The sequence below is a fragment of the Mugil cephalus genome, chromosome 10 (assembly GCF_022458985.1).
Source record: "Mugil cephalus isolate CIBA_MC_2020 chromosome 10, CIBA_Mcephalus_1.1, whole genome shotgun sequence".
Taxonomy (NCBI): Eukaryota; Metazoa; Chordata; class Actinopteri; order Mugiliformes; family Mugilidae; genus Mugil; species Mugil cephalus.
Window position 1 is genome coordinate 5,099,346 of NC_061779.1, and position 18,160 is coordinate 5,117,505.

General features: G+C 43.5%; 1 protein-coding gene and 1 long non-coding RNA gene across 3 annotated transcripts in view; one reads left to right on the forward strand and one right to left on the reverse strand.

The window, feature by feature from the left end:
- The window catches only part of slc45a3 (solute carrier family 45 member 3), a 35,278-nt gene that overhangs the window by 9,583 nt on the left and 7,535 nt on the right, over nucleotides 1–18,160 (forward strand). Inside the window, exons 1-4 of one of the 2 annotated variants that reach the window (XM_047597208.1) lie at nucleotides 2,975–3,260; nucleotides 10,161–10,523; nucleotides 14,578–14,768; nucleotides 15,218–15,881. In XM_047597208.1, coding sequence (XP_047453164.1) covers nucleotides 10,376–10,523; nucleotides 14,578–14,768; nucleotides 15,218–15,881 — 1,003 coding nt within the window. In that variant the 5' untranslated portion in view covers nucleotides 2,975–3,260; nucleotides 10,161–10,375. Of the gene's footprint in view, nucleotides 1–2,974; nucleotides 3,261–10,160; nucleotides 10,524–14,577; nucleotides 14,769–15,217; nucleotides 15,882–18,160 lie in introns of those variants that run through there. The other variant, XM_047597209.1, reaches the window with a different exon arrangement.
- Nucleotides 11,756–14,071, reverse strand: LOC125015391. Its single transcript, XR_007113591.1, has 2 exons — nucleotides 13,610–14,071; nucleotides 11,756–12,988 (listed from the first exon to the last, which is right to left on the reverse strand). It is a non-coding gene; the product is annotated as an uncharacterized LOC125015391 (long non-coding RNA).

The window sequence follows — 18,160 nt, forward strand, 5'->3', positions numbered from 1 at the left end:
TATGGATCATTGTTGAGTACAGTTGTCCTTAATTTGATCTGATAATCCCATTTTTCATGGTCTCGCTGTATTTACTGATACCTTTCACCATGTTTTTGCCACTCAGGGGGGCGTGGGCGGCAGTGATGTCAACGCATACCTTCTTTAGTCCTCTATAGCAACTCACAGGTGTTTTGTTGCCTTTAGGTCTGAGCTCTGGGATTTTGATTCCTTTCATGCTGGTTCCTTTCCCATTATTTTATATACAGCTGTTAGAGGTTGGATTATTATTTTTGCCGTTGAGAATCTCCATCAATCCACCAACACCAGTGTAAGAAAAGCAACCCTAGGCTTTGACGTCGACATGCTGTAACTTAGTTGTAGTCCGGTTGGAACTTTGCTTTCATTTTAGACCAGTCCTAAATGATGTGTTTCAACTCATTATAAAACATGTGTTCCTTATTTGAAAGCTCTCAGTTTTATCTGGTAGTTCTCCTTGATCTTTGAAGTTATATGTGATGCAGTCCGGGTCAGTCTGTTTTTATTTTTTTTTCTTATCAGACAAATCGAGTGGCCTTATTTGTGCAAACAAACAAAGCTTGTCCTTTGCTTTGAGCTCATTTGACTTCTCTTTGCCAGTCCTGCAGCTGCTCTTAATTGACTTATTTCCAAGGTAATGTATGGTCTGTGCATAAAGTCAATTACCCAGAAGTTCCAACAGGTTCTAGTTAATCCCATTAACAAGGAAACTTTTGTCTCTACGACATATTGCACAGATTTCAGGGTCATGTGTCTGTTATACCCTCAAACTAATTTTAAGCAAACTTCAAAAAAACACAATCATGTCACATTTATTTTAATGTAGTTGTGCAGTCCTATAGCTGACCTGCGTATTTGTTCAACATGTTCCTTTAGTTTGATGTTTTCTTCTCAAGTGCAGAAACAAACATGTGTAATGGTTGAACATTATATGACGGATGCTTTATGGAATGTAAAACTGCGCCTCTTGACACGGCTCCGTGGATCGATTGAACATTTCGCAATTTAAGTTTTAATTATTTATGATGCTGTGGCAGCTGTGACAGTTCTGTGGCTATGTGCAACAGATGGCTCTGTGTATGTGAAACACTGATGGGATTCTGAAGCCATAGGGGAGGACTGTATATAGAAGAGTGCAGGACCAGATATGTTATGTCCTCGCATAGATAACTCCTGGAGAATCTTAACTCCGTGTCGATATCAGAAAGTCGTTGGACCAGTGTAAATCCTTGCACACGTTAAAAGCTGTTAGGGTATAGAAGCTCTGTGTTTAAGCATCAACATCACGTATTTACTTAAAGGTTAATTTGCTGTGGAAGCACACAATGAGTGATTGATCCTTCCCGTCACGTCCTTCGTGCTGTGTATAATGTGGGTGACATTTAGGCTTTATTGGGTCCCTTCTGCTGCGCCAAGAGCAGTGGTCCTTTCGTTCTATTTCTGACGCACTGTTTTGGTTTCCTCGGTTTATCAAAGCAAAGAGCAGTGCGTCGTAGCTTATTATGGGCACTTTGGGTTTGGCCGGTGCAGGAGAAGCAGACTTTGTGGAAAAGGCTACCATGGAATTAAAGCCTTCTCTGCCCTTCTCGGTGCTCATGCATCTTTAACCGAGGCTGCAGTCTGGCTGTGTTAACAATAGAAACATCACTGCGGCACTGTGAAAGGATACGTAAAGGTTTCACTGTCAGCTTTTGTAGTAACGGAGCCAATTGCAGAAAGAGCTGTCTGTCTGCCGGTCGGGAAGAGAAAGTGTCTGGTATGTGTGGAACTCGAGTTTTCGAGGTGTCTTGGCTGCGGCGTCTGTTTTTCTTTTCTGCGTGTAACTCATTATTCTTACTTTGATACAGTTCCACTGGACAGCCACACAATGAAAGGCTTTTCGGTGTGTTTTTCATTCCCAGTTAATTATTAGACCACTGTGAGACATGCGTGTTTATACTTGGGGTGTGTAATTGCACGCCAATCTGATGATATACATTTGCCAACTATTCAAGGGAGCGTTCTTTGTGTACTGTAATGACTTCTAAATATATCTTTAAAAAAAAAAAGATTTGGGAGGAGGAAACATTTTCCGTAAATCGGGACACAGGCGTCCGAGCGGATATTGTGAGTCCAAGCATTTCTGCAGAAAGAGAGGATTTTCCAGGCAGGCCGCTCCTGTTGCAGAGGGGGAGCGCTGCCAACAGCCGTTCTCCGCACTCTGTTCTATTGATCTGCCTCCGAGCTCCAGAAACGGAGATTCCTTAAAGCCGGTCGTAGTCTAACGACATTACTCAACACCCCAACCCACCCACCACTAACCACCCTCCCCAATTTGGAGCTCCCTGCGCTCCACTTGTCTTCCTCCTCTCACTGTTATCAAATTAAAAGCTTTTCCATAGAGGGTTAGTCTTGGCCTGCAGAGCGGTGGAGTGATTTTTTTGTGTGCACGTTCGTGTCTGCTCAAATAGGCTTTTTTGGAGGCTGAGCTGGTGAACCAGGACGGGGATTTTAAGCAGTTAACGGACGCGCGGCCATCCAGCCGTGCAGGCTTAACTAAGACCGGTCTGGAAGAAGGGAGGTAATGAGAGAGGGTGGGAGAGCAGCCCCCCGCACTGATAGGCAGCGGAACATGATACCGGGTCAGGGGGTATAATACAGAACTTTTAGGGAGTGGTTATAGACGGTGACAGAGAAGTGTCGTGGGAGTGGCGTCCGTGTGGTCTTGTTGGATGATTTCAGTCCATTCTTTGTTTCCAATCCGCCTCTTGTTTCGACCTTGTGTCTCCGTTAGCTTGATATCTCATGGCATGGCAAGGTTTCAGCATTCGTCTCAATTTGTAGACAAAATCTTGTTGGGGAGGAGGAAGAGGTAGGAGGGGGGTGGTGGGTGGGGGGTGGCAAGTCATTTTGAAGCACATACATCCAGACAGAAGATCAGCGGGATTCCTCAAGTGCTTTGGGATTTTCCTAATTCCCACCTTACAGGCCGAGACACAGACGAGAGGGAGGATAATGGGAGGGATGCAAAGGAGGTGGGCTTAATAAGAGAGGAGGGGACGGGGCACACAGTAAGAAAGCGGGGTAAAAAAAGAGTGGGACTGTAGCTTGAAGCAGGTGGTCAGGAGAGTCGGTGTAGATATGCTCTGCAGCAGTGTGTTGAGTGGATGAAGAGCGCAAGCGGTCTTTAAAATAGATTAGATGCTTAACTTTCTGCAGTGAAAGTCTGTGAATGGACCTTTTGAGCTTTTCGTCTTTGGATGGTGAGTATCATTTTGCCTTAGGACTCTTATTCCTTCATTTACTTATGTTTTGTTTTTGTTTTTTGACAGTTTGGGCACTTTTTCTCACCTTTGTGCTGAAGGTTGTCAATAATGTGCAGGGCAGCATAAAATGGATAAATGATTTTTAAATGGTGCCATTCAGCCGAGCGCTATTATTTTTAACTGAATGTGGTGAACTTGTGGCAGTGTATAAAATAAAACGGTAGCCCTTGTACGGTGTGGGCCGATAGCAGTAAAAGGTCAGCTGTATCGTTTTTACTTTAGGCTTAATTTAAGCTACGTTAGCCGGTCTGATGTGACGTTTTATAGTTTCAGAATAGCTTCCTCTTATTATTTATGTTCATCTCACTCAGGTAAAGTCGTCTCTCGACTGCTTAATGCAAGTGTTAATTTAGGTTAAATTAGTACATTTACTTACAAATCTATTGTTTTTAATACGAATACAAAATCACGAACGTCGGACAGTGTCTCGCATGTCATAGACGTAGTAACAAAACATTGTGTGGTATTTAGAAATGGATTGTAAAATGCCATAATAACACTTTTCCATATCCTCTAAATAAAATCTCCCAACATGTAGCTCTCTGTTAATTAAACCTAATTAAAATGTTAACTGCTCTATTATCTACTTGTAAACACACCTGATGGAGGTTGAATGAAAACTCATTAGCGTTTGCATTCCCTCTTATTAGCCCTTTCACCTTGACACAAAAGGTTTCCAGCGAGTGGAAAGCCACCGTTTGTGGGTTAGGCAAGTTTATCAGCCACATTGACTCACAAGAGGCTACACGGCAGAGCCCCGCTGCCCTCCATTGTTGTGCTATTTGCATGGGTCAGTATGATAACGGGTCAGCTCCCTGAGGCGTAGCTAGCTTCATTTTCTCGCATGGACAGAGGCCCGAGCCTCCCGCAGTTTCTCCTCGCACACTCGCACACACACCCTAATCCCAGAAAGGGCCAAGCCACCCCAGCCTCGCATTCCTCTCGTGTTCACCTGATAAGTGCATATGCTTGTTTGTGTTAGTCTATCTGTGTGGATCCTCTGTAGCCCTGTTTAGATAAGCACACACATTTTTTTTGTCCAGGGTTGGATTCCATTGGTGTTGGGATTCAGTTCACAAAAAATGATTGGGGTATTCCTGCGCTGCGATAAAATGAGAAGCTGCTATTTTACTACAATGAATCTTGAAGATACATAGAGCACGGTGCTCCCGGGAGCCGTGAACTCTTTGTCTTTTAAGAGACCTGTTCTGAGTCATTGTCCCAATTACGTGCACGAAGATGAAAAACGAACCGCATATTCTGGCACGGCAACGGCTGTCATTAGACTCCCCAGAAATAAGACAAGGTCGTCTTTCCTGCTCCAAGACAAGATAGATGTGCCTCCGTCGTACATTCTCAAAGAAGCATTAGTTCATAACGTAACAGCTGGCGACAGGTTGACTGTTTAACCGGCCTGCACACTGCGGGGAGCGAATATGAGCAGCGAGCGGTTATCTGGCTGCTGCTGCTGCCTTTGAAATGTTGGTCACATGATTTGCGGTGAAGGCCAGGGTCAGGGGTCACAGTGACGGATGTAGGCTTAAGATTAGTGGCTGGGGGGGGTAGGGGTAGGGTCAGCGTGGCCAGGGCGGCCTTGTCTGAGCACAAATCAAACTTTTTTTTTTATCAAAGTCAGTTAAAAAACTTGAGTGTTATGTTCCAGTTGTCAGTACCAGAAGGAAACGGTGTGTGTGGGGAAAAAAAAAAAACAGCGCCGGAGGTCTGATTGTATCCTCATCTGGATGACAGACCAGGGAATGATAGAGAACACCTGGTAGGGATGAAGTCTGATGAGTGTTTAGTGGGGCTACAAGATGTGGGGAGAGTAGCACAGAAAGCCTGCGAAAGGTAGTTTTGTCTTAAAATAATAATGGTTTGCATACGAAATTATGATTATCACAGGGAACACGTTTTAAAAGTGTCTCTTTTTTGTGTCAAAGCCAAGTCACGGGTTTTGAACAAAGACAGCCGTCGCACATGTGGATTCACTCATGCTACAGTTCACGCATGTGTCATTGCCACTCTCATTGAACGCACAAAAATAACTTTTAATGAATTATAAAGGTGCTGATAGCAATAAATATCCTCACTCAGCCCCTTCCTAAAACGAGCATTCAAGTTGTTGCACCAGTTCTCAAATGACAAAATGTGTTCAGATTCTCCGGGACATGAATTGAACAGTGGTTTTTATTTAGTTAAGTGTAGCTTTTTGAAGATTTGAACAAAGTGGGTGCAGAGAAGTCCACAGTTTTAAAAGTCTTAGTGTGAAAATGTGCACACGTCCCCGTATTTAAACTCTTATGTCAAAGGTGTTATGTCAAAACACACATTTCTGCTAGAATGTATCTTAAAACGTATGTGAAATCAGTTGACATGTTGTCCCTGAAAGTATTTAAAAGCGTAGGTTCAGGCCCAGGCCCTGTGGGGAGGTGTGTTGTTAGCAGGGCAGGGCTGGTACGGCTTCATCATCTCCGCGCACACATAAAACAACCTCCCACATAGGCTCAATAAAACTTTCTCCGTACCATTTATTAGCACTTGCAAAACATCCTCGCGGCCCGAAACACCTTGTGTTTATGGAAATCACAGGGATGAAGATGAAGTAACCGTTGAAGAACTGAAAGCAGATGAACCGTGCACTTATCAGTAGGAAGTGAAAATTAAAAACAGCTGAAATGTCAGCTGATGTCTGGAGAAGTGGAAGCAGTTGAGCTGATGTTTAAAGAGCAAGACATTAAAGCAAATAAAGGGTTAGATGTTAAAAAAGAAATGAAATGCTTGGAGAGGAACTGAAGCGGGCTATAATAGTAGTGTACGGGGACGGGCTTTTTCATTTATCGATTCTTTTTGTACGAAATCGTAACGTCTCAAACCAGATGGTGGCGGAAATGAACCAAAAGGTTGTTTGCCAACTGCCATTAAACAGAAGAAGAATCTTTACATTGAAGGACGTCATTCATGTCAGGAAGACGTGATAGCAGAGAGACTGAAATGGTCAAAGCGTGGCGGCTTCACTTCAGCAGAAGGGACGATAATAACGTAACCTGTGCAACACCGTAATTTCAAACAAGGGATTAAATACCACCAACATGCTGTAGCGTTTGTCGACAACACACAGCATTAAATACAGAGAGTGACATATGTTCAACAATCTCCGGTCAACAAGTGCAGCTATCAGCGATCGTTAGGTCTCAGCAGCATTTGTTACTTACACAAACTCTACACAAGCTCTTATCTCTTGTTTAGTAACTCAATAAAATTGCTGTTGTTTAGACGAAACCATGAAGCCCTTCCTTTTCTAAACCAAACAAACAGGAAGAATTGATAAGGGAATTGATAAAGAATCGTACTGATAGGCAGAATCAATAATGGCATTGGTATCAGTAAAATCTTATCGATGCCGATTCCCAGCAGTGTGTGTGTGTGTGTGTGTGTGTGTGTGTGTGTGTGTGTGTGTGTGTGTGTGTGTGCGCTAATTAATCTGTCATTCTGGCACAGGGCAGTCAAATGGTTTTGTTGCTGCTCAGTTTTGACATGTGGTAGACCCCATGACATTTATGTCTGCACTATGTCTGCACATCTGACTGAGATGACCTGCTTCTGAAAACAACCTGTCTGGGACACTCTGATTATAACAATGTCAAGTATAAAGTTAAGTTGGCACCGTTGTGAAGGGCTGAGATTGTGATATTATGACAAATCGTAAGCGGTTTGCTGTTCATTCACCTTTTGATTTATTTAAAAAAAAAAAAAAAAAAACGGACAAAGAGAGCCAAGGAGAAAGGTTTTCAGGAAGTTAGCCAGGCAAGCAGTCGGCGTAAAGGCTGGTCCCGCCGTCCCTCGGTGTAGACAGTCAGGTCCATTAATGTGCAGGGACTGAAAGAGAGAAAGGCCACAGCGCTGCAGCTATTCAGCCAGAGCCAAACAGACAACCAGACCCTCCTGCTGAGGTTTCTGCAGCCACAGCCTCTGCTGTGTTTGTGGCTCTGATGTCATCCCGGAGCAATTCCTTCCCCTCTCCTCTTCCAAAACCCTGGTGTCTGCTGGGAGAGCCCCCTAACACACACACACACACACACACACACACATTTAGAAACTTTCTCTATCCCGCCATCTATATGGACCCTGCGTTACTAAAAGACTTAAAACCGGAGGCGATACCTCACTGTATCGCATTACTCTCCCTGGCACAATGTATACAAAGCTTGTTTTGTATTTTAAGAAAACTGCTCAGAGTCATTAGGAGAGATTTTTTTGTGGCGGTCTGTGGGGGTTTGTTAATGGAGCAGTAGGAGAGCTGACAAAAGCAACCCCCCCCACCCTCCCCCACCCCACAGCGTCACCAGCCTAGCGCAGACTGTAGCGCTTGGACACGTAAGGTGATCAGGAGGGCCGTTTGTCTGACAGCGTGAGTGTGTGTTTTTATCTGGAAGCCTACGGGAAGGCGGAGGTTCATGACTGGAATACATTGTAGAGTCAGAGGTGCCGTTAAGTAAGCGATTGAAAGAGTGTGTGGGTTGAAACTGTGTGTGTTTCTCCACTCCATCCCTGAAATAATAATAATAATAATAAAAAAAAATCTTGAAAGCGCTGTTATTCTTTGAGGCTCTGCCAAAAAACTTTTCATTAGCTATAAAGCACCCTATTTATAATAAACAAATGGCTTTAAGTTTTTGTTTGACCTTAAAGTGGATGAATAGATGCCGCTCTATTTTATACTGTTGTGCTCCATCCTTCCACCCTCCCTCCGCCCCGCCGCTGCTAATCGAGTCAAGCCTTAAGCAACCATTCAATTTACAAAACCCTGGAATCTGACTTGGGCAAGTGTCCAGACGAAGCCGCGGCCGCTTGGGCGGACAAATCACAGCTCTTTATTCTTGCCACCCGGGACCCTCCTGTTTTCAGTGGGAAAGTCTGATATATAGTCAGCTGGTGCTGCAATAGAAAGCATTCACACTGAGATTCAGATCCATAAAGGCATAACCAGTCGTGGGCAGATATGTCAAAGGGGGTTCTCTCAGAATGCAGGTCAGAGACGAGGCTGACCTCAGGGGCTGAGGAAGGATGGAGGGAGAATGTACATCTACACACACAGAATACGTGGGTAGGGGGGGGTTGCAGTGGCCAGACAGGCCAAGGGGGCAAAGGCTGGTCCCCTGATGGGTGTCTTTCAGTCTGCCCAAGCTGGGTGGGAATGAAATCTGACGGGTGTGAAATGGTCCCCTCTCTCCCTGTGACCCAGGCCCCTGGTAGGACTGGCCCCGCTAACACTGTTGCATTGTCCCCCAGATCCGCAAAAGGCCTCTATATCAAAGGACCCATAATGACTAAGCTGGGAATGTATGAATGCCTGAGGAAATCTGATGGCATTGTTGATGACATTCAGTTAACATCTTGGATTATAATGAAAGGAGAGTTTAGACTCCTCAGCTGAAAACCCACAAGTATTTATCGTTACGCCTCAAGCCGCTACGCATTCATGAGAAACCTGCGTCTCTTTGTTAGCACAACTTCAGCATACGTCACCGAATGCAAAAAAAGAAAGAATTCAACCAACAAACTCCAAACTTCAAATCCAAGCAGAGCGTATAGCTGGCCACGTTCCTGTCATGTACCGAGTCTCGTTAGAGACGATGACATCCATTTTGTTTGCTGGGAGAGAACAGATGGGTAACATTGGCAGAGAAATATCACACCAAATGCAAATATAGCACCTTGTTGTTTTCGTGTTTGCGGCTGTTCTGACCGTTCTTGCTCTTCCCCTCTGTTTTAAAAGTACACACACCTCATTGGTGGACGGTGATGATTTAATCCTTTTTTTTTTCTTACTCGCCGAGAAGCAGAGGACACACAGGTTGCAGTGCAGTGAGATAATTGCTTGATTGCTTATAATTGCCTGCCTTCCATACAGTGTCTGTTCTGCTTAAATCTTTTCACTTGTGTTTAAACTGTGCCAGTTTATGATTTTTGTTTCAGTTATGAAAATCTAATTAATTCTAGAAAAACTAGTTTTGCTTTTTGTGATTTTCTTTTTTGTGAACACCGTCAAAATGAACACTTGCTATCCAAACAATAAAGCATGTAATGGAGAATACCGTCTATTGTCACTGGAAAGCTGACCTCTTTAAGGTGTGGTTGATTTGTCTGCGAGCGTCGGATCGGATTAGAAAAACGACAAAAGATTCGCTTGCTGACGTTCGCCTTGGTGCTTTGTTCGTCTTGATTCACAAAAGATGCAGTCGAGCGCGAGGCTGGATGCGCCACCTCGACGTTATATTGCTGATGACGTTGTTGTCTCTTAGCAATAACTTGCACAACATAGCTTTCTGTATTTAAACCTAGCATGGGGAAACCTCCTGTATGAAATTATCGGTTATACGCGTGGCTTACTCTGCCCTCCCGCCTGGAACAAAAAATTCAGAAAGGAGGGAAACTAAAGCTGCAATCATAACTTAATAATACACATCCACAGTTCAAAGGTTTTTCCCTTTCAAATATCTACGACGCGGCTTCTTGGCAAACGGTTTGCCACATCACTTCTCATGACTCATCGTTTGTCGCCTGTTGATGTCCCTGAAGTTGTTGGTGAAGAACTACGTCAGTGGTTTCTGCCTCTCGTTTAGAAAGCTGACATTTCCTCTGCAACTTCAGGCTCCTGACATCCAGGTGTTGTAACCTGAGAACGACCTGTTTGACGTGGCGTGTCCCAGCCCTCGCTCCCGTTGTCTGACAGCCTTAAACAGCCTCTAATTATATGCTGTGAAGACGTGCCATGGAGAGGCTTCGGGAAAACTGTGTGTCATCTCTGAGCATTTCTTTCCTTTCCCTCCTCTGCAGATCCAGAATGCTGAGAAGAGGATGAATCTTCCAGGTCATCTGAGACGTCCACGTGTCTGCTCTGCTGTCCCTCATCGACAGTCCTCAGGTCCCTCCAGGGCTCCATCTGCCTCCTTGCTCTTCCCCCTTTGCCCCTGTCCAGGTCCCTCCCCCCTCCCCTACCCCCAGTAGTGACCGTCCCAGAGGGGAGGAAAGGCGAGCCAGCCCCTGTAAATATGCCTGGATGGAGGTCTCAGTGGCGTCTCGTCCTGCTGAACTCCTTGACCTGTGGCCTGGAGATCTGTGTGGCAGCTGGGATCACGTACGTGCCCCCGCTGCTGCTGGAGGCTGGGGTAGAGGAGCGCTACATGACCATGGTGCTAGGTAGGTGCTCAGTAAAGACTGAAAGAGGATATCGTATTACCAGGCTGTGTCTGTATGCATGTGCACACTTGGCTTCGGCCTTATTCTCTCACACGTATAAACAGGCGCTCCTTATTTCTCCGCTCTGTGCCTCTTTCTTTCATTAAACCTAATAGGCAACAGTTCACATTGCTCTCTGCAGGAATAGCTGGGATTCAGCTCGCCCACGTGTGTTTTTGTTATTGAAGTATTTGTATAGACCCCTTCACAGTTTATAAACAGTGTGATGTGTTTTGAGGGGCGGGGCTTAGCCGGAGGCAAAACATCTCAAACGCTATAGCCTGTAAACGCCGGTTAGCATATTTTAATGGACTAGAATGGATGAGAAAAAAACGCATATTTTAGAGAATATACTAATACACTCACTTCCCGAGACCGTGTTATTTTAAAAAGTTGACTCTGTCTGGATACATTCACCGACTCCTATAATCTCAGTAACTGGATGGAGCTATGAACTATGGCCTCAAACTGATGCTGGTGTTGGTGTCTGTGACCAAAAATAAATGCGAGAAAGCTATGGTTGACTTTTCAGGAACTCATTTTACAAATCCTGCGTATGTAATGCCATACTGTGTATGTTTTAAATTAATATCTTTAAGTCCATACAATGTGGCCGCAGGTTTAACATTAACACAGAGAGGTGGAACACCCATGGTCGTAATCCAAATGGAAGATTCACTATTAACCTCATGAGTCATAATGAAAATCAAAACCGGCTGCAGTCTGTTTTTGTACACTGGCTTGATGCATAAAAGATGTGACCTTGTCCAGGGGAAGACAAATTTGTGTGGCGGTGGGTGGGTGTTGTACGGAGGCGTGACTATGCCTTAGGGCTCTTATCTTCTTTCCCATTCAGGTCATAAAGAAATAATTGAGGCCTTTACAGACATTAGGGGCCAAATCACCTGTTGTTTTGTTGATGTGATAATCAGGCACTCTTTGAAAGCCAGCAGGAGAGCAAATTGCCCGATTAAAAACCACTGTCTCCAGACTCCCGGGCACTAAAGTGGATTTTCTTGCATTTGCTGGACTTTAGTTGAGGTCAGATGATTAGTGGAGAATGTAAAACTATGATTCCAGTCCTTCTTGCTTGTTGATGTGCATGTTGCGTCATAGATCTTTTGAATTAGTTAACCTAAAAAGTAATATTCAAAGAGCTCTACAACCAAGTAAACACGAGCCATTGGTTCAGCTGTGGTTGCCAAAGTATTTTATTTCAATATATCAATGTACATTAAACAAAGGATTTTACTGACATGTTACAGTTAACCCTTTATAGTGCATTCACTGAAGTTCTGCAGGTATTTACCTGCACTAGGCTGAGTTTAATATAGAACACATATAGTAGGAAGGTTGTCCTTACTTTAATCTCATCATATTGGGGGTCCTTGGCCTGAAAAATGTTGCAGACCCCTGCCTTAGAGTGTTATTTTAGGGTATATGGAGACTTTTTTTTTTAACTTTTGTGACATTTTTCTTTTTTTCCCCCCATTCATGTAGAAAATCAAGGCGAATGAAGTTACCATAGATGATCTCTTGCCCTTAAGTGCTGATTCAGGCGCTTGCCAACATACACATTATGACATTAGACAACATTAGACCACTTGAAAACGTTGTGTTGATCTTTGCTGATTGACTGGAAACCACATGCTTCTCAACCTCAATCAGAGAGACAGGGACTCAATTTAAAATGTGTGCTAACGTTACAGAATATGATCACTTGCCCTATAGGGGGTTAAGTGCACCATTGCATCCAGGAACCTTGAAAAGTAGCTAATTTTACTCTGTGCATTGTGTTCCAGCAGAAGATGTTCACCACAAAACATACTCTGGAGTATGTAAAACTGATGACTATACCATTATGTCAGGCTAACATATAATTTACTTTTGCCACTGGTTGTATATTTGCGGCTTAGATGTTCCAGTCTAACAATAGCAAGATTTACCGAAACTATTTGGAGCTTTTCTTAATGCAAACACCAACGCAGATAAAATAGATTGGTCGTTATAAAGGTCAGTGGTCTCTGTGCTGGAAAATGTACGGCCTCTGTGTAAATGCATACACACAGAAACCGCCATATGGTGAACGTATATTTCCTGCACTGTAACTAAGTTTACTTATGAGTGATGTGAATAGTTGCATTCTCCTGTACTGTGAGCCCAAATGGCATTCACATGGTCCTCACTGAAGGCGTCTCTGTGGGACATTGCCTTGTGACGATGCAGATGACAGATACAGTTGCACCGAACCAAAAGGCTCCGTGTGCGTGACAGAAGGGCTATTCACGAATGAAAATTAAACAATATAAACTCCTACTCTTCCTCTAACAGCTGCTGGTGATGTGGAGAAAAATGATTCCATTGTAGAGTTCCTCCCCGCACTGTAAGCCAATCTGGAAATTGCTCTCAACCGGACTCTCGTATCACTGTAATATAATGGAGTACGGGAGTGTTATTCCAATGAAGATAGATATTGTGTCCTGGAAGGCTTACAGTTAATTTCTCCAAGTAGTAGTGTCAGGTTCGCAGCTGGCAGCTTTCTACTTTATCTAATAGCCATTTGTTGGCTGCTTCATCCTCCAGTTGTTACTTTCCTTCTCCTATTTCCCCCGTTTGTGTCGAAGATGCTCAAAAAATAGGTAGGTAGTATAGTATAAAAAAAAAAGTAAAAAAAGTAAATAGTATAGGTAGGTAGGTACATGTTAAAGTGTCTTTGGTGATTTTTTCTGTTGTGTTATTGCATGTGTAATGAAACTTGTAGCGGTGACCAGATGGAAGCACTACGAAATATGGATTATATGGATTATTAATAATGGCTGGGACAAAGTGTAATTGTGTGTTCTCTGTGTGCAGTTGCTGTGCTATTGAGGTTGGGGAGTCTTAGTGCACGGATTACGCACTCATTTTTGTGAGTCTAAACAAGCGCTAGAAAGCAGCTTTCATTGTACTCGAAGCCTGGGAAGCGTCGGTGTGTGTGTTACAGGGTGTTGCAGGGGGGTATTTAGCAGCCGCTGAGAGTGGACAGTGTCTGGGACGGTATGTCTTACAGCTGTAGGTGGTGAGGATTGTTACGATGGGCCCCCACAGCTGCAGCAGGACAAGATGTGGTCGGGGTGGGGTGGGGGCGTCTGCCGGGCTGCAGTCGACTTGTGTGTTTCTCAGTTTCCTGCCTGCCTCGATGCCGGTGCTTGTCCAGTGCTGCAGTCAAATGGAACTCATTAGCTTATGGATATAAGATGGGAAGTCACAACATGCTCAGTGTAAATGCTTGGTCACTTTATAAGAACCTGCTAGTGTCCTGGTCTAGAAGCCATAGAGGGTAGAGGTTTAAGCAAGCTAACAACCAACATTTACTTATAAAATGCTGAAGAATACTTTATATGAGTCTATTAAAAAGGTCCTGTTACAGTGTTGTGAATATTACAAGAGGGAGCTGTTCATATAGATGGCAAGCGTGACTCGATTTGAAGGTCGCGTATTATTTATTGAGGTATTCACTGTAATATTTCCATTTTATGTTTCACAGGCATGTATCTTAGGATATGCACGAATCCTTCCTGACTGTAATGAACACTCCACGGGGTACCTTTAAATGTCAAAATCAAGCTCCAGGATTGGGCCATTTATTTAGATGTTTCATGCGCCTGTATGAGAACTCCCAGCGTGCCGCGGTGTGTTCTAATTAGCTAGACCCGGCCACGTGTTGAGGATGAGCTGCTACCTTCAGGCAGGACGCCATCTGTAGGAACCATCACCAGCAGTCACTGGTGATGGCAGAGGGACTCATGCAGTTCACCCCCCGGTGGATCTGTAACATGAAGTTATTGAGGGCGGTGGCAAGGCAGGCTGAGAGACACGTGACTGCGGCACAGGCTATAATCTGGCATAACATTATGATGCGGTCAATATTAGTTAAACTTTGTTCACTTCATCTGCAGGTTTACTGTATCTTTTCTTCCATTATCATGTCATGTTACATACATTGACTTCTGTGTATGTCTTGCTGTGACTTCAGGTATTGGGCCGGTGCTCGGCCTTCTGTTCATCCCTCTGATTGGCTCAGCCAGTGACCACTGCAACAGCAGTTATGGCAGAAGGAGGCCTTTTATCTGGCTGTTGTCTCTGGGAGTCCTTGTGGCACTTTGCATCATTCCGCACGCTGACATCCTGGCAGCACGTCTGGCATGGGGCGGGCGCACCCTTCAGGTAGGTGGCTTGGCTCTTGTTTGCCATTCAGTTTATTTACCTTTAGTTCAATTTGGCAAGAATGATTTTTATTACTTTAGAGGGAAGATATGGGTTCAGTGCACGAGTCAAGCTTCCTTGTTTATCTTTTGGATTAGTAATCCAAAAAGCATTTACAACTGGATATGTTGAGTTTTATGAGAGGATGTTTTGCCTCTTATCGGAGTAGCTCCTTCAGTTCTAAGGAACTGGTGGGAAGTTTGAGGAACTCCGTGGCTAACCCATCAGAAATTTCCTTGACCATAAACCGGGTCCTCTCAAAAAAACTTAACAAGTCCAATTGTTTTTTTAAAAAGCTTTCTGGATAAACCATGAAATGGATGACTCAGGACTTTTACAGACTTCTGGGTAAGAGTTTAAAGACTTTGTGAATTTTAAAATGTCGCTTTCTTTAATGTCCTTTGTTTCAGGTGGGCTTCCTTATCCTCGGTGTGGGGCTCCTTGACTTTTGTGGACAAGTGTGTTTCACGCCGTTGGAGGCTCTTTTGTCAGACTTGTATCGAGACGAGGAGGACTGCGGCCAAGCCTTCGCTATGTTCTCCTTCATGGTCAGCGTGGGAGGCTGTGTGGGTTATTTGCTACCTGCACTGGACTGGAGTAGCGGCATGCTCTCTGTTTACCTTGGAGGCCAGGCCGAGTGCCTCTTCTCTCTCCTCATCTTCATCTTCGTCTCCAGCGTGCTCATCACCATGAAGGTGTCCGAGGAGCCCTCGTGCGCCAGCAGCAACTTGGCAGGACCGGGATCTTTACTGGAGTCCACGCCTGTTTCGATAGAGGCAGGCCGATGCGGCGTCCCACGCTCCTGCTGCTACCTGTTTAAGTGCAAGCTGAGGGTGCTCAAGTCTGGACCTCTGCTGTGCTTACTGAGAACATGCTGGTCCATGACCCCGGCCATCTACAGGAGCTACTGCCATGTCCCGCGGGTGATGAGGCAGCTGTGTGTAGCTCAGCTTTGCAGCTGGATGGCTGTCATGTGTTTCATGCTTTTTTACACAGACTTTGTGGGGGAAGGCCTGTACGAGGGTGTGCCCAGTGCATCACCAGGAAGTGCGTCCAGGCAAAGATATGATGAAGGTCAGTTTTCCTCCTCATACATAAGATTTATGTTTAATTGTTGAATATATGTGTATTTAAAATAAGTTTTTATTTAGTTTGTTAGTTTACAGTGTGGGTTTGCTCAAAGTTTAATTTTTAATTAGTTGCCTCGTCTAATTAGTACTTTTCAGCACCTAGTTTTGTTTTTAAACAGTATTTTTATTAATGTTTTTCTCATAAACATACCCAGGCTTATCCACATATGTATCTAGCAGCATTTCAGGTAGTATTCAGTCCTCCTCTTCATCATCTGGTAAATCTATTCTTTTGACAAAAACACTTAATGGTCCCCACTCTTTTCCAAACATATTCTGCTTCCTTTGTCTTATATAGGCCACTTTTTCTAATTCGAATCCAGGTCTTCTTCCAAAACAATGCGATCATCTTAGGTTTGACCCTAAAATAAAAACCCCAAGATCTAATGGAATATTTTAGCAAGAATCTTTTCCATTGCTTTTTAAATTTCCTCCCAGGAAGGTTGTATGTTAATACACATCACATTGCCACCATTACATTGCAACACAATTAATCATTGTCCCCTTCACCTCATGCCATGTTGTTTAGCTTAACAGGAGCAATATATGTTCTCATCAGCCACCAACATTGTAACAATCTTAATAGAGTATTGATTGTGTAAGAATGGGCTTTCCTACATTCCCAGTCCTCTCATGATGTATCTCTTTCAAGGTCTTCTATCCATGCATTCGTTTATAATTAGACCTCTCAGTTGAACTGAACAATAATAATTATATATCTCTGAAATAGCACCTTTGCTGAAACTATCCTTAGACATTATTTTCTCCAAGTCATTTCTGAGGGCATTACATTACTTTGGCTCGTTTTAATCACGTTTCTAAGTTGAAAATGATATTTATTGTCAATATCATCTCTTCAAATATCATTGAATGGTCTGTGTTAGGTGGATATAAATCTTGATGTTTTTTTCTGATCCTTTTGATGCCCATATTCTAAATATAGCATCTGCTCTTCCTGGTGTGAAATGCTGATTTCCCCATATAGGGCTGTACTGTAATGGTGAGACAGGCTCTTTCATAAATTTTCTCACCTTAAACCGCACCGTAATACTGTTTCTAACAGGTGGGTTAGTGGTTTTTCTAATCAAGTTTCACAGTATGTTCAAATAGAAATGCAAGAGTAGTGGTAGCCTTAAACCTTCCAATTCCATTGAGACCTAAGACCTAAGTTGCACAGCCCAGTAATACCAAGGTATGTGTGGACATGTCAGATCTCATTTGCTATATGGTTTGTGCAGTAAGGGCATTCGAATCCTTGAAAACTTGTTTAGTTTCTGAAAGAAATCATCAAGCAGAGGCAGGAGGATGTTCTGAAAGAGATATAGTATTTTATGTTCAGTTTTATAATGTTAATCCTACCAATCAAGCAAACAGGCAGGGCCATCTATCTGTTGCTTGATTCTGTTATTTCCGCCAAAAGTTCATAGTTGGTTTATCAACTTTATAAATCTTGCACTGCATCAGTTTTGTTTTAACACTTTAATTTGGGAGGCTGCTTTAGTTGGATTCTCACTTTGCGTCTTCTTTCCATGTAATTGATTAAATATATAAAACATAAAACTCTTTTATTAGCTCCAGCGGAACAGGAATAGTTGTGCTGAAGTGCGATTAAAAACAGAATGATGTCATCTGCGTACAGTGACAGCTTGTGTTGTCCAGTTGTTATTCCTGTGAGTCATACTGCTTCCGCTGTTTGTGTACTTCAGTGATGAGGTTGTTGTAAAACCTCACTTCTTGGTTTTTGTTCAGAATGTCTTTCTTCAGCTCTTAGGACAAGCATTTTTTGCTTATAGTTCAGGAACTCCATAATTTAAATCCTCAGTGGAGCATTAGCATCTCTTCTTGACCCATATCTAGCGCCTCCGGTATCCAGTTCTTTAAAAATGAACATCTCTAAGAGCCTTCAGCTCTTTCAGGCAGGTTCATCAACCTTGTGTTGTTCAGTCGGGTTCTCATCTCCATGTCGACAATTTTGTCCTCCAAAACTTTAGTCCTTCTCTACTACCTCTGCACCATGTCGTTTATTCTGACTTGTTCATCCTCCTCTGTTGACAAGCATGCCTCTGCTTGTCTCATCCTTTCAGTACAGTCAGATAGAGTCTGCCTTGTTTCTTCAGTGCCAGATAGTATCCCATCAAGTCTCATTGAAAACTCGGACTTCAAACTGTTTATTGCTGTCAGTAAGTGAGTCTGAATCCACTTCTTGCTGGCGTGGCCTCCATG